General features: G+C 31.3%; 2 protein-coding genes across 2 annotated transcripts; both read left to right on the top strand.

The window, feature by feature from the left end:
• The first annotated feature begins 15,676 nt into the window (after window positions 1-15,676).
• Window positions 15,677-16,819, top strand: LOC143546538 (uncharacterized). Its single transcript, XM_077038192.1, has 2 exons — window positions 15,677-16,054; window positions 16,199-16,819. The coding sequence occupies exons 1-2, from the start codon at window positions 15,677-15,679 to the stop codon at window positions 16,817-16,819; spliced, it is 999 nt and encodes a 332-aa protein (XP_076894307.1).
• A 2,076-nt stretch (window positions 16,820-18,895) lies between these two features.
• LOC143546542 (uncharacterized) lies at window positions 18,896-21,191 on the top strand. The gene has a single exon (XM_077038195.1). It carries the CDS (start codon window positions 19,196-19,198, stop codon window positions 20,984-20,986), a length of 1,791 nt encoding a protein of 596 aa, XP_076894310.1. The 5' UTR covers window positions 18,896-19,195; the 3' UTR covers window positions 20,987-21,191.
• The last annotated feature ends 299 nt before the right edge of the window (window positions 21,192-21,490 follow it).

Raw genomic sequence — 21,490 nt, 5'->3', positions numbered from 1 at the left:
ATATTTTTTTAGAGAAATATAATATCTTACTAATCTATTAAATCAATACAATGTTTCACATGTCTTTCTACTAGGCTGTCCACATATGGTTCCATGTCACCACATTTCCATTCCTAACACTCTCTATTATGCTGCCATGTGTCAAGTGAACCACAAAACCAAAAAAAAAAAAAATCCGGTCCATTTTCCAGAACCCACAAACCATTCAAGCAGTAATTTTTCTCTCTCTCTCTATACGAACATACCAAACCTAATCCGCCGCTACTCTTCCACTAAAGTTCCGGCCTTCATATTCCGACTTCTCAATTATTGACCATGTTATACTTCAATTCCATCTGTGGAAAGGTCTACAATCGTTTCGATTCCGGTCAAATCATCTTTTGTCATACGAGATGTGATAAGGTTTTTTGCTCGCAATTGATGGTTCGTATAACAGATCGATTATCCGGTCAACATAATAAAGGTAATTAACATACGATTTTTTAACCTTTAGATACTTAATCTTACCAGAATAAGATCCGATGAATATTCGAATGGATTTTATAACTGTTATTTATAGATCTAGATTATCATAATTGACATCTATCCTGCCAAACCGTTATAAGCGTAATTTTATGTTTAATGATATTCTCCGGCCATTTTTTAAATTTTTTCATCATTGACTTTTATCCGGCCAAACTGTTAAATTAAAATTTCCGGGCAATATTATAATTTAATATGGAATTTAAATATTTTCTTCATAATTGACCTGTTAATTGTTTTCCGGCCATTTTGTAATTTATTTATTTTTTCTCGACCAATTTTCGTTCGCGTTTTTATTTTTTTCAGGCCAATTTACTATTAAATTACTATTTAAATTTCATATTAAATTTCATATTAAATTATAACATTCATGTTCCAAATATAATTTATTCCATGATTTATTAGAAAAATTAATTTACCTAACTGTTTCCATGATTAGTTTACGTTTTGACTTCAATGTAAATTCAAATTATTATTCACGATATTGAAAGTTTTGACTAAAACGACTATATTTAAGAAAATATTTTAATTAGTAAGGTTGTTTTTTAGAAATTGGTTGATTATAGTAAAACTTATTTTAAATAATTATAATTTTAAGAAATTCTAATCTGTCGAGGCTTCCATTTTAATTTTTTGAAATTTGAAATTTAAAAGAAATACAAGAAATCGGTTGATTAAATTAGAAAACACTATGTTATTTTTTGAAATTATAATTTACAATAAAATTTCAAAAATGATTATATTCAAATTTGCTTTAATATCTTGTATATTTTCATAAACAATATGTTATTTTTGGATATTATATTTATAATAAACCCATAGATTATATTCCATTTTATTTTAAGAAACTTTCTAATTATAATACGTTTAACAAAATTAGAATTCTCTACATTCTACTATATAATGTCTAAACACATATTCATTTTTCATAATCATATCCTTTTTCTTATTTTCTGCCATGTAAGCTTTAACAGTTTTGATAATTGTGTTTAGTTTTCGGCCACTTTATTTAACAGTTTTATATTTTCATTTTAAGCATATGACAATGGAAGCTCAGAACTTTACCATGCTGAATCAGATTGATGTTCTCAAAACATCAACATCAACTCTTAAAGTTAGAGTTATGAGACTTTGGAGCATAAAAGATAACAAAAATGTGAATGAGGATTTTTTGATCGAAATGGTTTTAATGGATGAAGAGGTAAGTGTGTATTTATTAATCTGTATATATGTTATAGTTTCTGCAGTTTTTATTATTCAATAATTTCTTATTTCTTTATTGACAGGAGAATCGTATCCAAGCCACAGTTTACAAACAGGATATCTAACGATTCAAAAGATTCCTCAAGGAAAGCTTAACTCTTACTATAGTTAATCCGAGCGTTGGTTTAAATGGATCAAACTACAGAGTTATTGATTGTCCAAATAAATTAGTGTTTGGACCAAACACTCATGTTAATCCATGTAATGAGTTTAAAGGTCGCCTGTTTGGATTTAAGATGATTTCATTTGAATCCGTAATCAAGAAGGAAATTTCTTTGAAGTCCACGATTGGTAATTTATTTAATTTCTTTAGATTTCCAGTTGATTTATTACTTAATTTATTTAATTTCTTTATTTTAGATATAATTGGTCATGTGGTTCATGTCTTTAAGACATCATCATCATCATCATCGTACTCAGTATATCCCACCAATAGCAATGCTATGGTAGGGTCTGAGGAGGGTAAGATGTAGACAGCCTTACCTCTATCCCATAGGGATAGAGAGGCTGCTTCCGGTGAGACCCCCGGCTCGATAGTAGTTTTGCATCAAGCCTTGGACATAAGGCACATAGCACTCAATCATCGGGACACCGGCTGATCGGTGCATGTGCCCTTGTCTTTCGGCTATCAACGCCACCACATGATGCCTGATTAACCTTCCGCCACTTTTAACGTTATTTTCACGAGATTAGTAAAATAACGTCAAAATTAGTGCAATTTTACTTTTGCCCACCCGAGGGTTCACACATATATACATTATATGCGCGCACCGCAAGCAGGGCGTGATTTAAGACGAATGTTTCAAATGTCAAAGACAAAAACAAACGTACAATGGAGTTATGTGATTTAAGGTACCGCTTTTTCTATATATTTTAATAAAAAATTAAATAAACGACTTTATCTTCATTCTGAACACTTATTTTTTGTAGTGGAAATTGTGTGTATCTCACGCTATGGGATCATTATGCATCCGAGCTCTCTAAATATGTTGTTGATCATTTTGATCAACCACATGCCGTTATTGTTCTCCAGTTTGGTAGGGTTAAGTATTACACCGGTTCTGATGGTAAAGGTAATTATGTTTACTGTTTTCAAGTTAATTGAAAGATAAGTATATCATGTTAATCTAATTAATCACTCATTAATATTCAATTTTTGTAGAGAAAGTCTATGTGTCCAATTCTTTTGGATCTAATGTTAGCCGTTTGTTCATTAACGACTATTTGTTTGAGATAGAAGAATAGAAAAACCGGTATATTATTTTGTTTTCTTTATTTTCTTTATTCTGTTTACTACATTAGTTTATGTTATTTAAATTTTAGCCCTTTTACTTTTTTATTAAATGTCTAATTTTTTAATATGTAGTTTGTTTGATTTGCTCATTGCCAATGATGTCGCTATTCGTAAACCGATTCCAGTCAAGATGCTCTCTTCTGTTGATGATGAGTTTTTGAAAGCTACATATTTGTTTAACATTTGTGATATTTGTACCATTATATTTGCAAGTTAATTATTAAATTAACTATTTAAACGATTATATTGCATAACTTGTTTTTTACTTATTTGCAGCCTAAGAATATAACTATCCTTGGTACAATTAAGGCCATATGTCCATATACAGAGAGGTATTACATTGGCTGTAATACTTGTAGCCGTAAATTAATGGAAAATATTGGTGAAGGTGTAATTGAATATGAATGCAAAACAGAAAGATGCAATGTGTTAGGTGTTCTTCCTACACCTAGGTACTTACTTAAAACAAATTCAATTTTTTTTTTACAAAATATTCAATATTATGTTTTGCTTGCTATTAACCTGTTTTACAAATTATATAGATTCAAGATAAAGATAAGGGTTCAAGATTCTACTGGTGTTGTGTCATTGACTCTCTTCGATAGAGATGCTAAGATGTTGATCAACAAAACTGCAGCTGAATTGGTTGACTCTCAAAAGCAGGTTTTTTTTTCAATTACTATAATTTTTTATTATTATATATAATTGTTCACAATTTGAATTACTAACAATATTTGTCACTTATATTTTTTTATAAAATGAGGTTGAAAATGTTGGATTCCCTCCTGAGTTGGATTGTCTTTTAGAAAAGAAATTTGCTTTTAAAGTCGATGTGGCAGAGTTCAATTTCAGAAACAGTGTGGAGGATTATGGTATAAACAAGCTTACTGATGACACTAATATTCTCACTGAATTGTAGAAAAGACAACATAGTTGTTTGGTAATTATTTAATTCATGATTCATTTTATAGTTAATGTTATTTCCATTAACACACAGTTTTGTTTCCCTTATAATTTTCAGCAAACCGATTATAATTTTGTTTCATTGGGAGCATCTATGTCAGAATTTCAATCATCCGATTCGGTTTCCGTTAAGGTATATATGTTTCTTAAATATGATACTTCAAACTTATATATATAGGTAAGAGTTAACATTTGTGACATGAATTTTTGATGTTGATTACTTTTTTAATAACAGATTTCAGATATTGGGGATAACCAGACTCCAAATTCAAATGTTGATGGTGAGGATGTGGCAAATGAGCAAAAAGGAATTTCAACGTCTTCTGACGATAAACTTAAGAGAAAGTTGGTTGAGGTTTTTGAAGTTGACGATCAACCTAGCATGTCTTCCACTAATGTTAAGCCAAAGACTTGTGAAGAGATTGGGAAGATCAATAAAGCATGTGATGGTGCAACTATTTTAACTCCTAAGTTGGAGAAGGATGCTAAGTGAGCGGTTAAACTTTGGTTTGAAATTGATTCGGTTTGGTTTGACATCTTAAGTATTATTATTACTTTTGGATAATTTATGTTTGGTTTTTTAAACATGTGTTTTTTGGAGTGACTATCTTTGCAACTTGGTTGTTTAGTTTCATTTATCCTTATTTGAATGTTTGGTTATATTTCTGTTTGGATTTATTTTTCATTATTGTTGTTTTTTTGTTGTATATATAATCTATTAATAATGAGACTGCCATGCATTTTCTATGTGCCACAAACCTAATTTATATTCCAAATTAATTTTTATTTACAATAACCTTTGCTTTCTATGATATGAAAAGTATAGATTGGGTGATATCTAAAAATATATAGTTTTGTGCTTTTAGGTTTCTTTTTCGGTAACACCTTAGTTATATTATCATTTTTGCACATTTTCTATAATAGGCCTTTTATTAAATATTTTTTTACGCTTAGATTTCTATGATATCAAAACTATAGATTCGGTGATATCTATAAATATATTAATTTCTTCTTTTTAACTTTGTTTTTCGGTAATACCTTATTTATAACTTGGTTTTTATTTCGTATTTGTGTTACACCTTTAAAAAACTCACTTACATAACAAATAAATAAAGACTCTATTAGACATATTAACAATATATGCTGACAATATATTGTTTATATATATATATATATGTTTATCAGATATTTAATTTAGAGTTTAATTTGGTAGAAAATACACCTTAAAAAATTATATATTTTTAACAATATAGTGTTTTTTAAAAATAGTAACTTTTTTAAACAAAATCATGTAAATCTTAGAAAAAAAAAATAAATTATAACATTTATAATTACTTTCTAATTTATCAATATTTGTATATCTTTTTTACTTAATCCATTTGAAATAGCCCAATACTTTAGGCCCATATATATCTTCTTTTATGAATTTAAAATTTAATGACTCTTCAAATACATGTTAATTATCATAATAAAGTAGATGTCTTCGATTTTTCAGTAGCTTATGTCGGCCAACACGGACAGAAAATTAATCGACGATTTGCATATCATTCGAAGTGTTTAATAATTAACTCAATATATGGAAAATGTAAGTATTCTGTTGTCAAATAATGTAATTGTGTTAAGTATAACTGATCCTATGTAGTTAGCCCTAATTTTGCAGTGATCGGAGATTATTGTTACTCATAATCTTTACTTTTGTTGTTTAGGTTTTAGTTATAACCCTAAGGATATTTTGTTAGTTTGTCTTCTACTTATTTAAACTTTATTTTAATCTCCTTGCATGGTTTAGGCTGTTAACTGTAATATTTTGGTGATTAAACATCGATGGTTGTTTATTAGCTTGGTAATATCAAGTTATTTTTTGTTTATTCTTTGGTTTTATTGTTATTTTTTAATGGATTTGTTTAATGTATCATTAAGATTTTGGCTTAGAGATGTTTGTATTGGGCTTATTAGTAAATACGGTGGAAAAAATTAAAAAAAAATTACTGTTTTTATATTAATTATTGCTTAATATTTATTTGTCACACCCCAACCTACGACGGAAATGCCGGGGTGAACTGATTGCTTACAGCTTTTCAAAGGTTACTATCAATTAACATTATAAGTTTTAATATATATTTGATAATTTCAAACAAATATTCATGTACATCAAAGTTATAAATAAACAATTACATTAAACATCCAAAAATAAGTTCTTGTATCTTTTCTCTAACATGCATCCTATGTTGCTTCAAACAATCTTGATAATCACGTCACACGATAACCTGCATATGCGTTGAAAATAATATAGTTTGTCAACACAAGGTTGAGTGAGTATAACACCAGATTTGAGACACTATATAATAATAATAAGTAAGAGTGCAAACTATTCCTGTGAGATATACAGATAAGCCATAGCACATAACAGTTAAACAATTATAAAGAAAACAATCCATAAAGAAATCAACCATAAAGAAAGGGCTCAACCAATCCATATAAATGGACATTGGTTACCAAGCAAGGATTAAACCGTGCCATAAAATGGACATCGGTTGCCGAAATAAGCAATAGCATTCAAATAAAGCAAGTAAGCAAATAGCAAGTTAAGCAAACTGATAAACACACAAGGATAAACAGTTGCGGTTGAGTACTATATAATATAAAAATATATACGAACGCATATGTCCCCAAAACGGTTAAAATAAGTAAAAGAGGGGAGTGAAATACTCACCTCGATGATTAAGCAAGCAAAAGATAATAATTAGGTAAGAAAGCGGTCGAACGAAGCTCTTCGGAGAAGTCCTAAGTAACAATAATTACGGAAATAAATATGGATAGAATAACGAAGCTAACACTAGGTAGAGATTCGGGATTTATGATCGAGTGTAATCTTACAAAGGTTATTTATTATTTTATTTTAATTTCATCATCAAGTTTTATCGTAAATAAACATGATTTAATTATATAAAATACATAAAAATACTTGAATAAACATTTATAAAATTGTCGGATAAATTATATAAAGAGATTAGTTTCTATTAGATTAATAAAATACATTTAATATAGTTATTGATAATGAAGATTCCTTTTTAAATAAAAATTATAAATAATAAATAATAATTAATAAGCTTTATATAATATGTGATATTTTATAAAATACTTAAACTATATTTTTAATACATGAATTAACAAGACTATAATAGTTACATATTTTAGATTTAAACTCTTTTTAAATATTTAACCCTTTATCAATTTTAATAACTAAATTATATATATATATACTCACACATATATTGTTTTAGCCAAAGCTTGAAAATAATGATCGATTAAAAATTCGGTTTTATAAAAAAATTATTAACTAGTTACTGTATTAATAATATTTGTGATTTAGTTTAACTAATTAAATATTTAAGATTGATTAAAAAGAATATACCATAAAAAATTACAAAACCAATGCTTGGGGGTGGCTCGAATCCACACCCCCAGCCTCAACAAGAGTTAACACAAACCCCCCTGGCCAACTCGGCTAGGGGGTTAGTTGATTAACATCTGGAACGAGAAATATATCAACACAGACGCGCAAAACAGAATGATTTCATGAACCCTAGATCAACAATCAAGCAATCCGTTAAGTGTATGATCAATAGATGTTAGGGCTATTGTAGAGAGGATCAAAACGAGCATAATGATATCCCTAATTACCTCGTATGAAGACCCGATTGTGGTTTATCTAGTGTAGACAGTGCCGGCTATCGAGGATCAAGAACACAATCTAAACGTCAATTACAATCTAATTCAGTAAGGGGGTATTGATTGTGAGGTCTAGGTGATACTATCTACTGGTTTAATTGAATTTACATAAACGATTTCATATATAACGAAGGCGGTTTAGGGTCGGCTAGGTTTAACACGTTGCGGATCTTGATTTTTATTTAATTAACATAACAAGGGTGTCGGTTAGGCCGATTTAAGGAAGGTATATCACATAGTTGATTCAATTCCAAGTTGAGGCCGATAATTGAGGTCCAAGCCACGAGAAAGTATGAACGGGTATGATAATCGGGTCACGGGTATGGGTTAACCAGATTGTTTGATGGATTAAATGATAATATGCATTTTAGTCCCTCCAGATTCAAGATGGAAACATAATAGGTTTAAAGTTTTGGGTTAAAGTTGTATATCATTGAAAACATATTAAATAATTATAATAACAAATATTAATAAAATATTATTAAGTCGATAAACGCGATATTTTCTCGGCTAAATTTCCGGACACAAAGGCGGGTCGGGTTACGATTATTGAATATTAATTTAGAAAATTCTAGTTATTACATTATTATTAATTTATATTTAATTTTTTTACAAAACAAATGGTTATTCCCGCGGTTTGCATTTTCTATGATAATTCGAATGGACAGACGGTATGTATTTGTAAACTTGTAATTAAAAACCAATTTTATTGATTTTAATTATTTCATTATAGTTTAACCACCATATCATATTCATTTAAGGTACTTCCAGCTGAGTTCTGTGAAAGAATTTTTGAGGCAGGTGCTAATATGCACTCGGTTGTAGTTTATCACAAAGACAGAGATTGGTTTGTTCAAATAGAATTTATAAACGGAACTTTTGTTTTTCAAAATGGTTGGAATCAATTTGTTGAAGACAATGGTTTGATGTTTGGAGATGTTTTGGTTTTTGCTCCCGTTAACGAAAATGAATGGACATTCGTTTACGTTAGAGATAATCCAGATATAAATGACATGGTTCTTGATGTTGTGGTTTGTTATCCCACTCTTACATATCTTGTAAGTAACGGTGTTGTTATTTTTTAATAAATAGTGAACAATCGGTTTTGTAAAATAAAAATTGTTTTTTTTTAATTTTATTAATCTATTTTGTTTAATTTATAATTTATTGTAGCCATTGAGAGATGATCAGATACAAAAATACTTTAAATTAGAGCCAGGATATTATGACGCGATCGTTGCTCAGTCTTCTGATGGAATGTTATGGAATTTATACATCCAATGCGTTAGACTGACTACTCCGAGATTTGCTTTCGCTGGTATGTGGGAAGACATGTCCGCTCATTGTAAGCTGGCTATCAATGATTATTTGGTGTTTCAACGTCTTCAAGGTATGTGGACATTTAGAATGTATGTTTTTAATAGCCGTGGTATTGAACATATCAATTTCAATGATGACTTTGTATACAACGGTCCGACCAATCATCCCGTGTATGGTTATGTTCCAATCATGATAGACATTGAAAGTGATGATGAAAATGAACAACAACTACAACTACAAGGTAGTTAATTTCATTTTGTTTTAGGTTATAATATTTATTACAGTTTATATTATTAATATATTGATAACTTAAATGTATATTTATAAGAGTTGATGTTGGTATGGAAGATGTTGATGAGCCGGTTTTGGATATTACTGATCCTCATTTTCTAGAAGACAACATTTTGGAGGTGGTTGTACGGAATAGGCTTGTAAGTAAACTAATATTATACAAGTCTGTTAATTTAAGGTTATGGATTGTTTAACAAATAAGTTTGTAATTATATTTTTCTTTGTAGCGTTTGCCGGTTGAGTTTGCACGGAACAATAACATGGATGTGGAAACAGATTTGGTGTTAATAAATCCAAATGGTGTTGATGAGTCTACTGAAATTGCTATTGAACTCAATGGTGATAATGAGAGGTATCGGGTTAGACATTGGCTGGCTTTTGTTCGGTCTAATGGTCTTCAGATGGGAAGTTTGGCTGTTTTCGTGTACAACGCCGCTACTCATTCGTTGATACTCACTCGTGTTGTTGGTTAATTATGAACATTTTAATGTTTGGTTGTTTTTGATGTTTATACTTTAAGTCTTAGTCCATACACTTTTCTAACCGTTTATATTTTATGTTTGTCCGTATGCTTTTGTAACAAAACGACTTATTCTGGTTTGTTTATGTATGGTTTGTGTTATGACTTTATTACATGTTATTATTATTATTATTATTGTTATATACAAATACTTATAACTTAAGTATTCACAAATATTAACAATTCATTTATCATGAATATCAGGAAAAAATCTCACATATTAAAATCATAAATTTGTTTATTTTTGTCCATATATTTATTTTTAATTATGATTATATTACCCTCCTAAAATAAATTTACCTAAAATATGCCTTACCTTTTTGTTTCTTTCAAAATAAGTATAAATTACATAAATATTTGTCTATATATATTCACATGTAAAAAAGTATAATATCCAACAATCAAACATATTTATTTATTTCATTTGGATTATTCTTATACCTTTCTTCCTCAAGAAAATAAGTTAAGTATCGTTTATTCATACACGTTTAGTACAAATTTTTTCTTTGATTTTTAGTTCGATGAGTGTTTGTAAGAATGAATCTTTAACAACTATTTTCTGTAAATTTGTGTTTATTTCACACATACATGTTTTCTAGTTTTGGTTCTTACAATTTAATCTTCATCATCTTTGTTAATAAATATAAAAAATATGTGTTTTTTATATAAATACGTATATATGTATACTGTATTCCGCTATTTGTAGATGATATTGAGTTTCATTTAGAGTCATGTTATCGAATGGTGTTTTCAGTTTTTAATCTATACTACTCCATGTTTATATCGTAGGGTTCGTTCACGTCGGCTTAAGTCACTTGTAAGATTTATGTGTTACATTTTTTTCAAGATGTCCACATCCAAAAATAAACGAAAAAAGGAGGCGTCTTCATCTTCTCAAAATAAGCTAATTAACGGTGGTATGTTATAAAATATAAGTTGATAATACCCACTTAAGAATTGACCGGGCCTTTTATATTTTGTTTGAATAACCAATAATGTGCATTTTGTAATTTATAATATCTTTATAATGTAGTCCAAAGTCAACGATTACCATTGTCTTCCGTTTCCAATAATACAAACTACATGGATTATCAACCAACACTGATTGTTAGTCTACCATATCATTTAAACCCAAACCACATTGAAACTTCAAGTGTCCACTGTTCGAATGTACAAAACAACGGTTAGTATATAAAACCTTTTGGCACAAAAAATATACTATATATATTATTTACAAATCGTTTTTAGGTTAATTTACTTAGCTTAAATATTGATATTATTAACTTTGTAATTTCAAGACCCTCAAACATGTTCACCATGTGTGAACCATGCGGCTTCCAAAAGGAAAGACAGACGATTAATTTTAGATGCTAAAAAAAATTCTTCTGTTGACAGGAAGAAAAGTGGTCTACAGAAGAACTCATCAGGTAATTTGTGTTTTCGTCGTACGTTATTTTAAATTAAGCTCTTATATATGGTTTATATTTCTTTTTAAGTAAGCAATAATGTTAATTTATTAATTTTTAATATCTTTAAATTTAGGCCAAAGTCAACATTTACCATTGTCTACCATTTCCAATAATACAAATTACTTGGATTATCAATCAACACCGATTGTCACACCACCATATCATTTAAACGGAAATCATTTTTCCACTTACAACAGAAACCAAATCCCGAGTATGTAAAGTTGAATACATTAATAATTTTTAGTTACAAATTTTTGGAAAGGAAAACTAAATTTTACTCTGTTTAATTCAGGTGGTTCTAATATACCGATTATATGTTACGAAAATAATATGCACCGTTTATCTACTCTTGCAAATTCTAATCCGCATACAACACATTCCTCCTTAAATTCTTGTGTCCATGGTATGTAAATTAAATGTTGTTCACAATATATTTTGGTTATCAGTATTCTTTCTCATGTTTATTTTTAATATGTAAAATGATACAGTTAGTCGGGTCTTCGACACTTTGCGAAATATTCCCTCATCAACACAAGTAACGCGTTTACGATCTAATAAGGAGAATGTGTCTCCATCAACTTCTTCAAATTTATACTCTTCCAATGTAGTAAAAAACGGTAAGTATTTTAGAATATTTCACTCAACTACATATACTCTTTAAATTTATTCATCTGTTTTAAAACACTTGGTTAGTCTTAAATATAGATATTCTTACATTTTGTATTTCAAGATTTTGAAACATGTACACCAGTTGTGATCTCTGCTGCGTCCAAAAGGAAAGAAAGACGATCGATTTTAGATGCCAAAAGAACGGCTTCCGTTGACATGAACAAAAGTGGTCTACAAAATACCTCTTCAGGTATATTGCGTTTTCCTTATATGTATTATTATAACTTTTTGTAAGTTTTTTTAAATAAATGAAAAACTTACATGTTAATGGCCGTCTAATTATTTGAAATGTGTATTTGACGTAATTTTTTTACTACATTTATAATAACTTGTTTTTATTTAATTATTAACAGGTCGTCTATTTGGAAGTAATGTTAACGAAGGATCAAACGCGTATTTTGTTGTGGATGACATTCCTGAGTCATCTAGGACCTTTCGTAGAAGGTCAAGAAAAAGAACTCCTATAGTACCTATACCTATGTCTGATTTAAGTGAACATGCTACATTTGTTGGTTATCAAAATGTTTTAGATGTTTATAAAGGAATATCATCAGGTATAATATATATTTGCTATTTTTATTTTAATCAATTATTATGTCTTTATCTACACGAACTAACTACATATCATGATATATTAATCGTGTAGAATATGTTGATCATGGAAATCAATCCATTATGTGTCCAAGTTGCAATGCATTGTTGTGGAAAGCCGAAGTTAACAGACCAAGTAGTACTAATGAAGAAGGAGCTTTTTCCCTTTGTTGTCATAATGGAAAAGTCGAACTTCCCGATATTAGACAACCAGATGAAAGTTATCTTCAATTATTTTGTGGTGAAAGCCCCATCAGTAAGTACTTCTTGAAAAACATTAGACGTTTCAATTCGATGTTTTCGTTTACGTATATGGGAGGAAAGATTGACCATTCCATAAATAGAGGCAAAGTGCCTTATACGTTTCGACTTAGCGGTGAAAACTATCATTGTTTGGGAAGTCTTTTACCGTTAGATGGACGTAATCCTCAGTTTTCTCAACTTTTCATTTATGACACGGAAAACGAGATTTCAAATCGTCAACGTGTATTTGGGTAAATACTTTAACGACATTCTTCTACTTTAGTTATCATATCTTTTTTGTTAATTTAATTTTTATTGTATTTAATCAAACTCTATATTTTTTTTTGTGGGCAGTGAAAATAATTCAAAGGTCGATCACCAAGAAAAGCATATTATTAATTATTTGAAGTCAATGTTAGATTCAAATAATCATTTGGTCAAAGCTTATCGAATGGTACGAGATTGTTTTGAAGAAAACCCACAACTAGATTTGAAGTTACGTATTATTGGAACAAGACAGCATGATGCCCGACAATATAACTTACCATCCAGTTCTGAAGTTGCTGCTTTAATCGTTGGCGATATTGGTGACGTTGTTGATGACCGAGATATAATTGTTACGAAGAAGTCTGGTTCGTTAAAGCGTATCAGTGAACTTCATCCATCTTATACACCTCTTCAATACCCGTTATTTCATCCTTTTGGTGAGGATGGTTATCAGGTTAATATACTTCATAAGAATGTTTCGTCTTCATTAACCGCAGCACGCAAGAATGTTACAATGCGTGAGTTTTTTGCTTATCGTATTCAAGATAGGCCAAATACGTTTTCAACAATGTTAAACGGTAGGCGTTTGTTTCAGCAAATTTTAGTTGACAAATATACGATGATTGAGGCTCAAAGATAACATTTTATACACGGTAAACAACATGAACTTAGGTGCGATACTTACCAAAGTTTACGAGGTATGCAAGCTGTTGGAAATACTAATGTTGCAAGTGTTGGTCAACGTGTTATTCTACCATCTTCATTTACTGGCGGAGCAAGATATATGATGCAAAATTATCTAGACGCTATGTGTCTTTGTAGATGGTTCGGGTATCCTGATTTTTTCATAACCGTAACATGTAATCCCAATTGGCCAGAAGTTAAAAGATTTCTTAAGGATACAACGTTAAACTCAGAAGATAGACCTGATATATTATGTCGGCTTTTCAAGCTCAAGCTTGATGCGATGATTAAATTGGTAAAGGATAAATCTTTGTTTGGAAGGGTTCAAGCAGGTAATTTAATTTCATTTTATGAACATACAATTATAATATAAGACCTACTTGTATATTATAAATGTTAATAATATTTATAGGCTGTTGACTTTTTACTTTTATTATATTCATCGCAGTTGTTTACACGATAGAGTTTCAAAAAAGGGGTCTACCGCACTCCCATATTTGCATTTTTTTGCATCCAGGCATCAAGATTCATAATCCAAAAGATGTAGATAAATTTATTTCTGCTGAGATCCCAAACAAAGACAATGATCCAGACCTATACAAGCTTGTATCTGATCATATGATTCACAGTCCATGTGCACCTGCATGGTAAACAAAAGATGCTCCAAAAATTGTCCAAAATTTTTTAATGATGAAACAACTGTTGATTCAAACGGTTTTCCGGTATACAAAAGAAGAGATAACGGTCAATATGTTGTTAAGTCAGATATAATGATGGATAATAGAATGGTTGTTCCATACAACAAGATTCTATTAAAAAAATTTCAAGCACATGTGAACGTTGAGTGGTGCAATCAAGATGGATCTATAAAGTATTTGTTTAAATACATTAATAAGGGTCCAGATCGAGCAACAATTTCCCTTGTACAAAATAACAATGGTGATAACCAAGATCCTAATGTAGATGAAATCAAAGCGTTTTATGATTGCAGATACGTCTCTGCATGCGAGGCTGCATGGAGGATATTCGCATTTGACGTGCATTATAGGCTTCCGTCTTTTATGAGGCTTGCTTTTCATTTACCCGGTGAACAGCAGGTAATATATGGTGATAACGAAGATATTGAAGATATTTTAAACAAAACAACTAATGCTTCTTCCATGTTTACCGGTTGGTTTGAGTGTAATAAGAAGTATGACCTTTCAAAGACTCTCACATACGCTGAGTTTCCAACAAAGTATGTTTGGAAAAAACAAGGTCGTAAATGGGAACCTCGGCAAAGGGGTTTTGCAATCGGTAGAGTTCATGTTGTTCCAGCCGCATTCGATGAAGCTTATTATCTAAGAATATTATTAAATAAGGTTAAAGGCCCCGAATGTTTTAAAGATATTCGAACAGTTGATGGAGTTGTGTGTGAAACTTTTCGAGATGCATGCTACAAAAGAGGTCTTTTAGATGATGATAAGGAATACATAGAAGCAATTGAAGAAGCAAGTCACACTTCTACCGGATATTATTTAAGAAATTTATTTGCTACAATGTTGATTACTTAAAGTTTATCTAGACCTCATTTTGTTTGGGAAAGCACCTGGCAACTTTTAGTTGACGGTATTCTATACAAATAACAAAAAGATCAAAACAACCCTGGTACGATTTATGTTTTTTATAATATTTTTAATGATTCCAAATATCTAATATCAATAAATATTTAAATTATATTAAATTAAGTAGGTTATTATATTGATTTCAGGTTTGATGCTTAATGAAGAGTAGCTAAAAAACTTAGCACTCCTTGAAATTGAAAATTTTTTAATTTGTAACAACTCAAGTCTTAGAAGACATCAACAAATGCCATATCCAGATATAGAAACAATTTCAAGAGCAACTAATCCGTTGATGGTGGAAGAGCTTTCATATGATACCGAGACCATGAGTAACAAATTTAGTAATCTATTTGATTCGTTAACTGATGAACAGAGAGGGGTTTATAATGAAATAATGAATGCTTTGGTTGGTAAAAAAGGTGGCGTGTTTTTTGTATATGGTTACGGCGGTACTGGAAAAACTTATTTATGGAAGACCTTATCTGCATCTATAAGGTCAAAGGGAGACGTTGTGTTGAATGTTGCTTCAAGCGGTATAGCTTCTTTGCTGTTGGAGGGTGGAAGAACAACACATTCGAGATTTTTGATACCCATTAATTTGACCGAAGATTCCATCCGTCCGGTAATATTACAAAATACTTTTTTGTTATTTTTAATTGTAGTATTTTTTTTAATTATATATTGTTTTATTTGTTATTTGAATTTAAATAGACTTTAAAATAGGTTACGTTATACATATATTTTTTTTCTTTTTTCTTATAATTAGGTTAGAGGAAATACCGACGTCTATGGATTATTGAAAAAGACAAGCTTGATAATTTGGGATGAAGCACCAATGATTCATAAGCATGCTTTTGAAGCTTTAGACAGAACTTTAAACGATGTTATGAATTGTGATTCTGCAAATACTTCTGAAGCACTTTTTGGAGGTAAGGTTGTTGTTTTTGGTGGTGACTTTCGGCAAATTTTGCCCGTTGTAACCAACGGTACCAGAAGTGAATGTGTCAATGCTTGCATCAATTCTTCTTATATCTGGTCTAAGTGTAAGGTTCTTAAACTAAATAAGAACATGAGGCTTACAGTTGGATGTCGATCTTCAGACGTTGAAAACATCAAAGAGTTTGCTGACTGGCTGTTAGACATAGGTCAAGGAACCGTCGGTGGTCCAAATGACGGAGAGTCGGTTATTGATATTCCAGAGGATCTGTTGATATTGAACTCAATTGATCCAATTGGTGATTTAATAAAGTTTGTATATCCTGATATATTAGATAGATTCAACGAAGTTGCTTACTTTCAGGATCGCGCACTGCTTGCACCTTTGAATGAGGTCGTTCAAAAAATTAACGAACGTATGTTAGCCCTCTTTCCTGGTGAAGAAGTCTAGTATCTAAGTTCCGACAGTTTGGCTGAATCTGAAGACGTTTCATACGACGTTGATCCATAGTTGTATTCCCCTGATTTGTTAAATGGTTTAAAGATGTCAGGAATGCCTAATCATAGATTGGTTCTTAAAGTTGGTGTTCCCATCATGCTGTTAAGGAATATTAATCATAAAAAGGGCCTGTGTAATGGAAAGCGCCTTCAAGTCGTTAGTCTCATTAGGCGTGTAATTGAAGCTAAAGTTGTCTCTTGTACAAATATAGGATATCGCACTTTAATTAGTCGAATAAGCCTTACACCAACTGATAAGAAACTTCCTTTCAAATTAAAAAGGAGACAATTTCCTATCTGCTTATGTTTTGGCATGACAATCAACAAAAGTCAAGGTTAATCATTGTGAAGAGTTGGATTGTATCTTAAAAATCCGGTTTTTTCTCATGGTCAGCTTTATGTGGCTTTGTCAAGAGTTAAGAGTCAAGATGGTATTAAGTTATTGATGCTCGATAAAGAATCAAAGCTTACAAATAAAACAACAAATGTTGTGTACAAGGAGATTTTTGGAAACTTAGAATGATACACATTTTATTTGTCATTTATTTTAAATTGTTATATTCTACTCTAAGTGTTATCATGTAACTTATTTTTTTTCTAAACTTTAGTTATGTACTTGTAAGATGTTTTTTATATTTGTTTAGTCATAACTTATAAATTGTTATTAACTTATTAATAAGTATTTCAATTTTCGGATATATATGTTTGAATGGATAGCATTGTTTAAATTTCAATTTCAAGTCAAAATATTTATAATAATAATAATATCTAATAAAATATTACAAATATAGACTTACTATATATGATAATTATATAGATACAATCATTTAACTCATTGGAAAAATAAACCGTCACTTCATTTATATATTTTATAATTATCATTTTAATTAATCATCATCTTCTTCTTCTTCTTCTTTTACAATCTAAAGATTTTTGATAACAAACTACGATTATATTGCCAACAAATGTCGACCATTGTGAATTGGAAGTTTTCAACTGTTTTGCGTAAGTATGGATTTCTGTTTAGTGATTTCTTCATGATACAAAAAGATAATATGGACTCAGTGATGATGTTTAATAACCTTCTTAAGCATCAAATTCATGAGATTGGTGTTCGGAAAGTTTCTCCTTGTATTCAAGAAACCAATCTCATCAATCTGTTACGTGAATACCTTGATGATCTCCACCAAAATGTTTTACCGTTTGAACATGTTAGGGATTGGTTTTTTTTATCCAAATCAAAACAAAGTTGTTATCAACTTTGAGAATGGGCAGTATAAAAATTTTAATCCTAACCAACTATTGTCATGTGATGATTTGTTCATTTTGAGAGAGCTAGATATGTTGAAGTTATCTAATCATAGAAAACGAATTGCACATCTTGAGTTGGAAAGGGAGGTGAGTTTGAAGGTTAAATAGTTAGCCGAATGTGCAAACTATGAAAGTGATTATGATGGTTATCCCGAAAGTTTGTTGTCCGATGATGAAGGAGAAGGTAATATATTAATGCTTTAGATATTGTCTATACACTTAAAAGTATCAGTATATTGTCAACATCTTTTTATACCAACTAATAACTATATTTATGAACTTTACATATGTAGGTCGGACATAAGAACTTTGTAATGCTTAGATTTTATTAATTATTATACATGTTGTTATGTTCGGTTTAATTTAAATGAATATTGTGTTGTTAAAATAACTTTTCAGGTGTTTAGGAAATGAGACTTTATGTTGGTATAACTTTTGAAGACTTTGATGATGTTTTGATATCAAAGAACATGGTTAGTGTTTTTGTTAATGTCTTTTGGTGGTTTGGTTTAATTTAAGTAATTGTAATTTTGAAGTTTGAATCTTAAGACATTAATGTAATTTTATAATACTTTTGTAACAAATATGAACAAGTAGCATGTTAACTTAAACATATGTTTAAATTGATTTTTATTAGTTACATGTTATTCCATCCGCGTGTCACGCGGGTATACCCTAGTTTATAAAACATTAAAGCGCTAAAATAGTCACACACTTAAATCAAAAATAAAGAAAACGACATCACTTTAACAATCCGACCCCAAAATCCCATTTCAACATTTCCCCGCGAAACCTTGGCGCCACTCCAAATTTTTAAAATTTTCATCACCAAAAACAAATCAAACATTCATTTCAATTATTATTATTCAAACCCAAATCAGATTCACAAAAACACACATTTTCCCTCTTTCCATTTCATCATCCCAATATCAAATTACATCTATCCAGGTAACCCATTCGTTCAAATTACAAGCCTTAATTACAAACCCAGATTTCAATTACGTTGTTGTTAGTAGTTATGGTTAGAGAACAGAGTATTGAATCATTTTACAGTAGATTACGTCAATCTGCTTTGAATCCAGCTTCCATGACTCCACTACTTATATTCCCATCAACCTCCGATGTCGATTCGTTATGTGCCTTGAAAATAATATGTCATGTGTTGGAGTCCGATTCGGTCCGGTACGCGTGTTACCCGGTGTCGAGTTTTAAGGAGATTCATAAATATGCCGGTTCGGGTTTATCGGCTAATGAAGATGGTGACCCGGTTACTATACTTTTGATCAATTGGGGGTGTCATAGGGATCTTAGGCAGATTCTTGAATTGGGTCCGTTGGCTCGGGTTTTTGTTGTCGATAGTCACCGTCCGATTCATTTGCATAATCTTAGTGAAGGGAATGATAGGGTTGTTGTGCTTTATACTCGGGATGATGAGAATCAAGCGGATTTGTCGTATGATTTTGACGTGTCGGCGTTGGCGGCCGCGAGTGATTTGAATAGTGATGATGAGGTGGATGAGGACGAGTCGGATAGCGAGGAAGAAGACGAAAGCGATGATGGGGATGATGGGAGTAGGAATAGGAAACGAAAGCGGGGTGAAGGAGATGATGAAACCGACCCGTTGAAGCTTTTTAGGAGGCTGAAGAGGGAGTATTATCATATGGGTACTTTTCATGGAAAGCCATCGGGTTGTTTGATGTATGAGTTGTCGAATTACTTGAGGAAGAACACTAATGACTTGCTGTGGCTCGCTTGCGTGGCGTTAACCGATCAGTTTGTTCACGAGAGGTTAACGAACGAGAGGTACCAAGCGGGTGTGATGGAGCTTGAGCAGCATATAAACAGTTCGGGGAGTTTGGGTGCGGTTAATTCTGTAACTTTGAAAGATGGAACCATTGTTTGTGCACCGGATGCTTCAAGAATCGCGTATGAGGACGAACCGAGACTCATGTTGTTACAAGAATGGAATCTTTTCGATTCGATGTTATGTTCTTCGTACATAGCAACAAAGTTGAAAACTTGGAGCGATAATGGGACGAAAAAGCTTATGTTACTTCTCGCGCAAATGGGATTTGCGCTTGACGAGTGTAAACAGAAGTTTCGGTTCATGAGTATGGATATTAAGAAGAAAATGAAAGACGAGTTTGAACATTTTCTACCGGTTTATGGTTTGAACAACTTGTATTATCGCGGGTTCTTGTTGTTACATGGATACAGCTCAAAAATCTCGGCTGCAGATGTGGTTTATGGAGTCACCGCACTTCTCGAATCTTCCATGGATTCCAACAGCTTATCGGCTCCCAAACAGTTTGGAGAAGCGTACGATGCTTTATCGTTACGAAAACTTGAAAAACTAGAAACGGGTATGAGGCACGCGATCAAGATCCAACGGGCCATTCTTAGACAAGGAAGCACTGCAATAACCAGAAAGGGTTCAATAAGAAGCGGATCCAAGTTCCGATGGGTCAAGCTTGAAGACTCGGCAGATGCAAAATTACTGGGATACCCTCAAGCTTTAACAAAATTTGGGTATTTTATAATGGACGCTTTACGAGAAAAAGGTGCAAGATTGAAACCTTTGGTATGCGTTTGCCACACTCAAGATCGGGAAAAAGTTCTTATTGTTGGAGTTTGTGGTAAACCGAGGCTGGGGGCGGTTCAAGGAAATGCATTTGGGATTGCGTTTAGGCATGCAGCGGAGGAGATCGGGAATGAGTTTTTTCATGAGCTTTTTGAGTCATCATGGATTGTTTTGGATGCGAATTCCGTTAATAGTTTCATGATCAAGCTGACCCAGAAGCTAATATGAACCGTTGTGTCCAACAGTCGGTATTACCAATCTTTTTCACTTGTGTCTGTTTACTTGATAGTTGTTGCTTTTATGTATGATTTATCTTGTTGTTTAGTGTCTGCAAAGTCCTTCAATAACGAAGATTTGACCGAAATTGAACTGACACATGTAAAACGAAGGCTGTATGTTTGCCTACATTCATAGCTTTTTTACAATTTTAGAATTTGTACTATGAAAACTGCATTTAGGTTCATTTAACATTCATCCTTGTATTTCTTTAAAATCTGTTCAGTATGAGTTTCAGCAGGTTAGTTGTGTATGCAGTTAACTTTGTTATCAGTATTGTTTGAACCATCAAAACGGTCGTGGCATAAATGATCTAGTTAAGTAACTTTTTAACGCCAAAGTGTTACTATTTTAGTAAATTCAGATTTGTTATTTGTTGATTTTCCATGTCAATCTTAGCGTGACAGCGACCTATTAAATGCAACATAGCAACTTTTAGAATTCCAAAACATCATA

This window comes from Bidens hawaiensis, unplaced genomic scaffold (genome assembly GCF_021521415.1).
Source record: "Bidens hawaiensis isolate Kalapana, Puna unplaced genomic scaffold, B.hawaiensis_p1.1 tig00014401_1, whole genome shotgun sequence".
Classification (NCBI taxonomy): domain Eukaryota; kingdom Viridiplantae; phylum Streptophyta; class Magnoliopsida; order Asterales; family Asteraceae; genus Bidens; species Bidens hawaiensis.
Note: the sequence above shows the minus strand (reverse complement) of the source record. Positions and strands in the feature narration are given on the sequence as shown.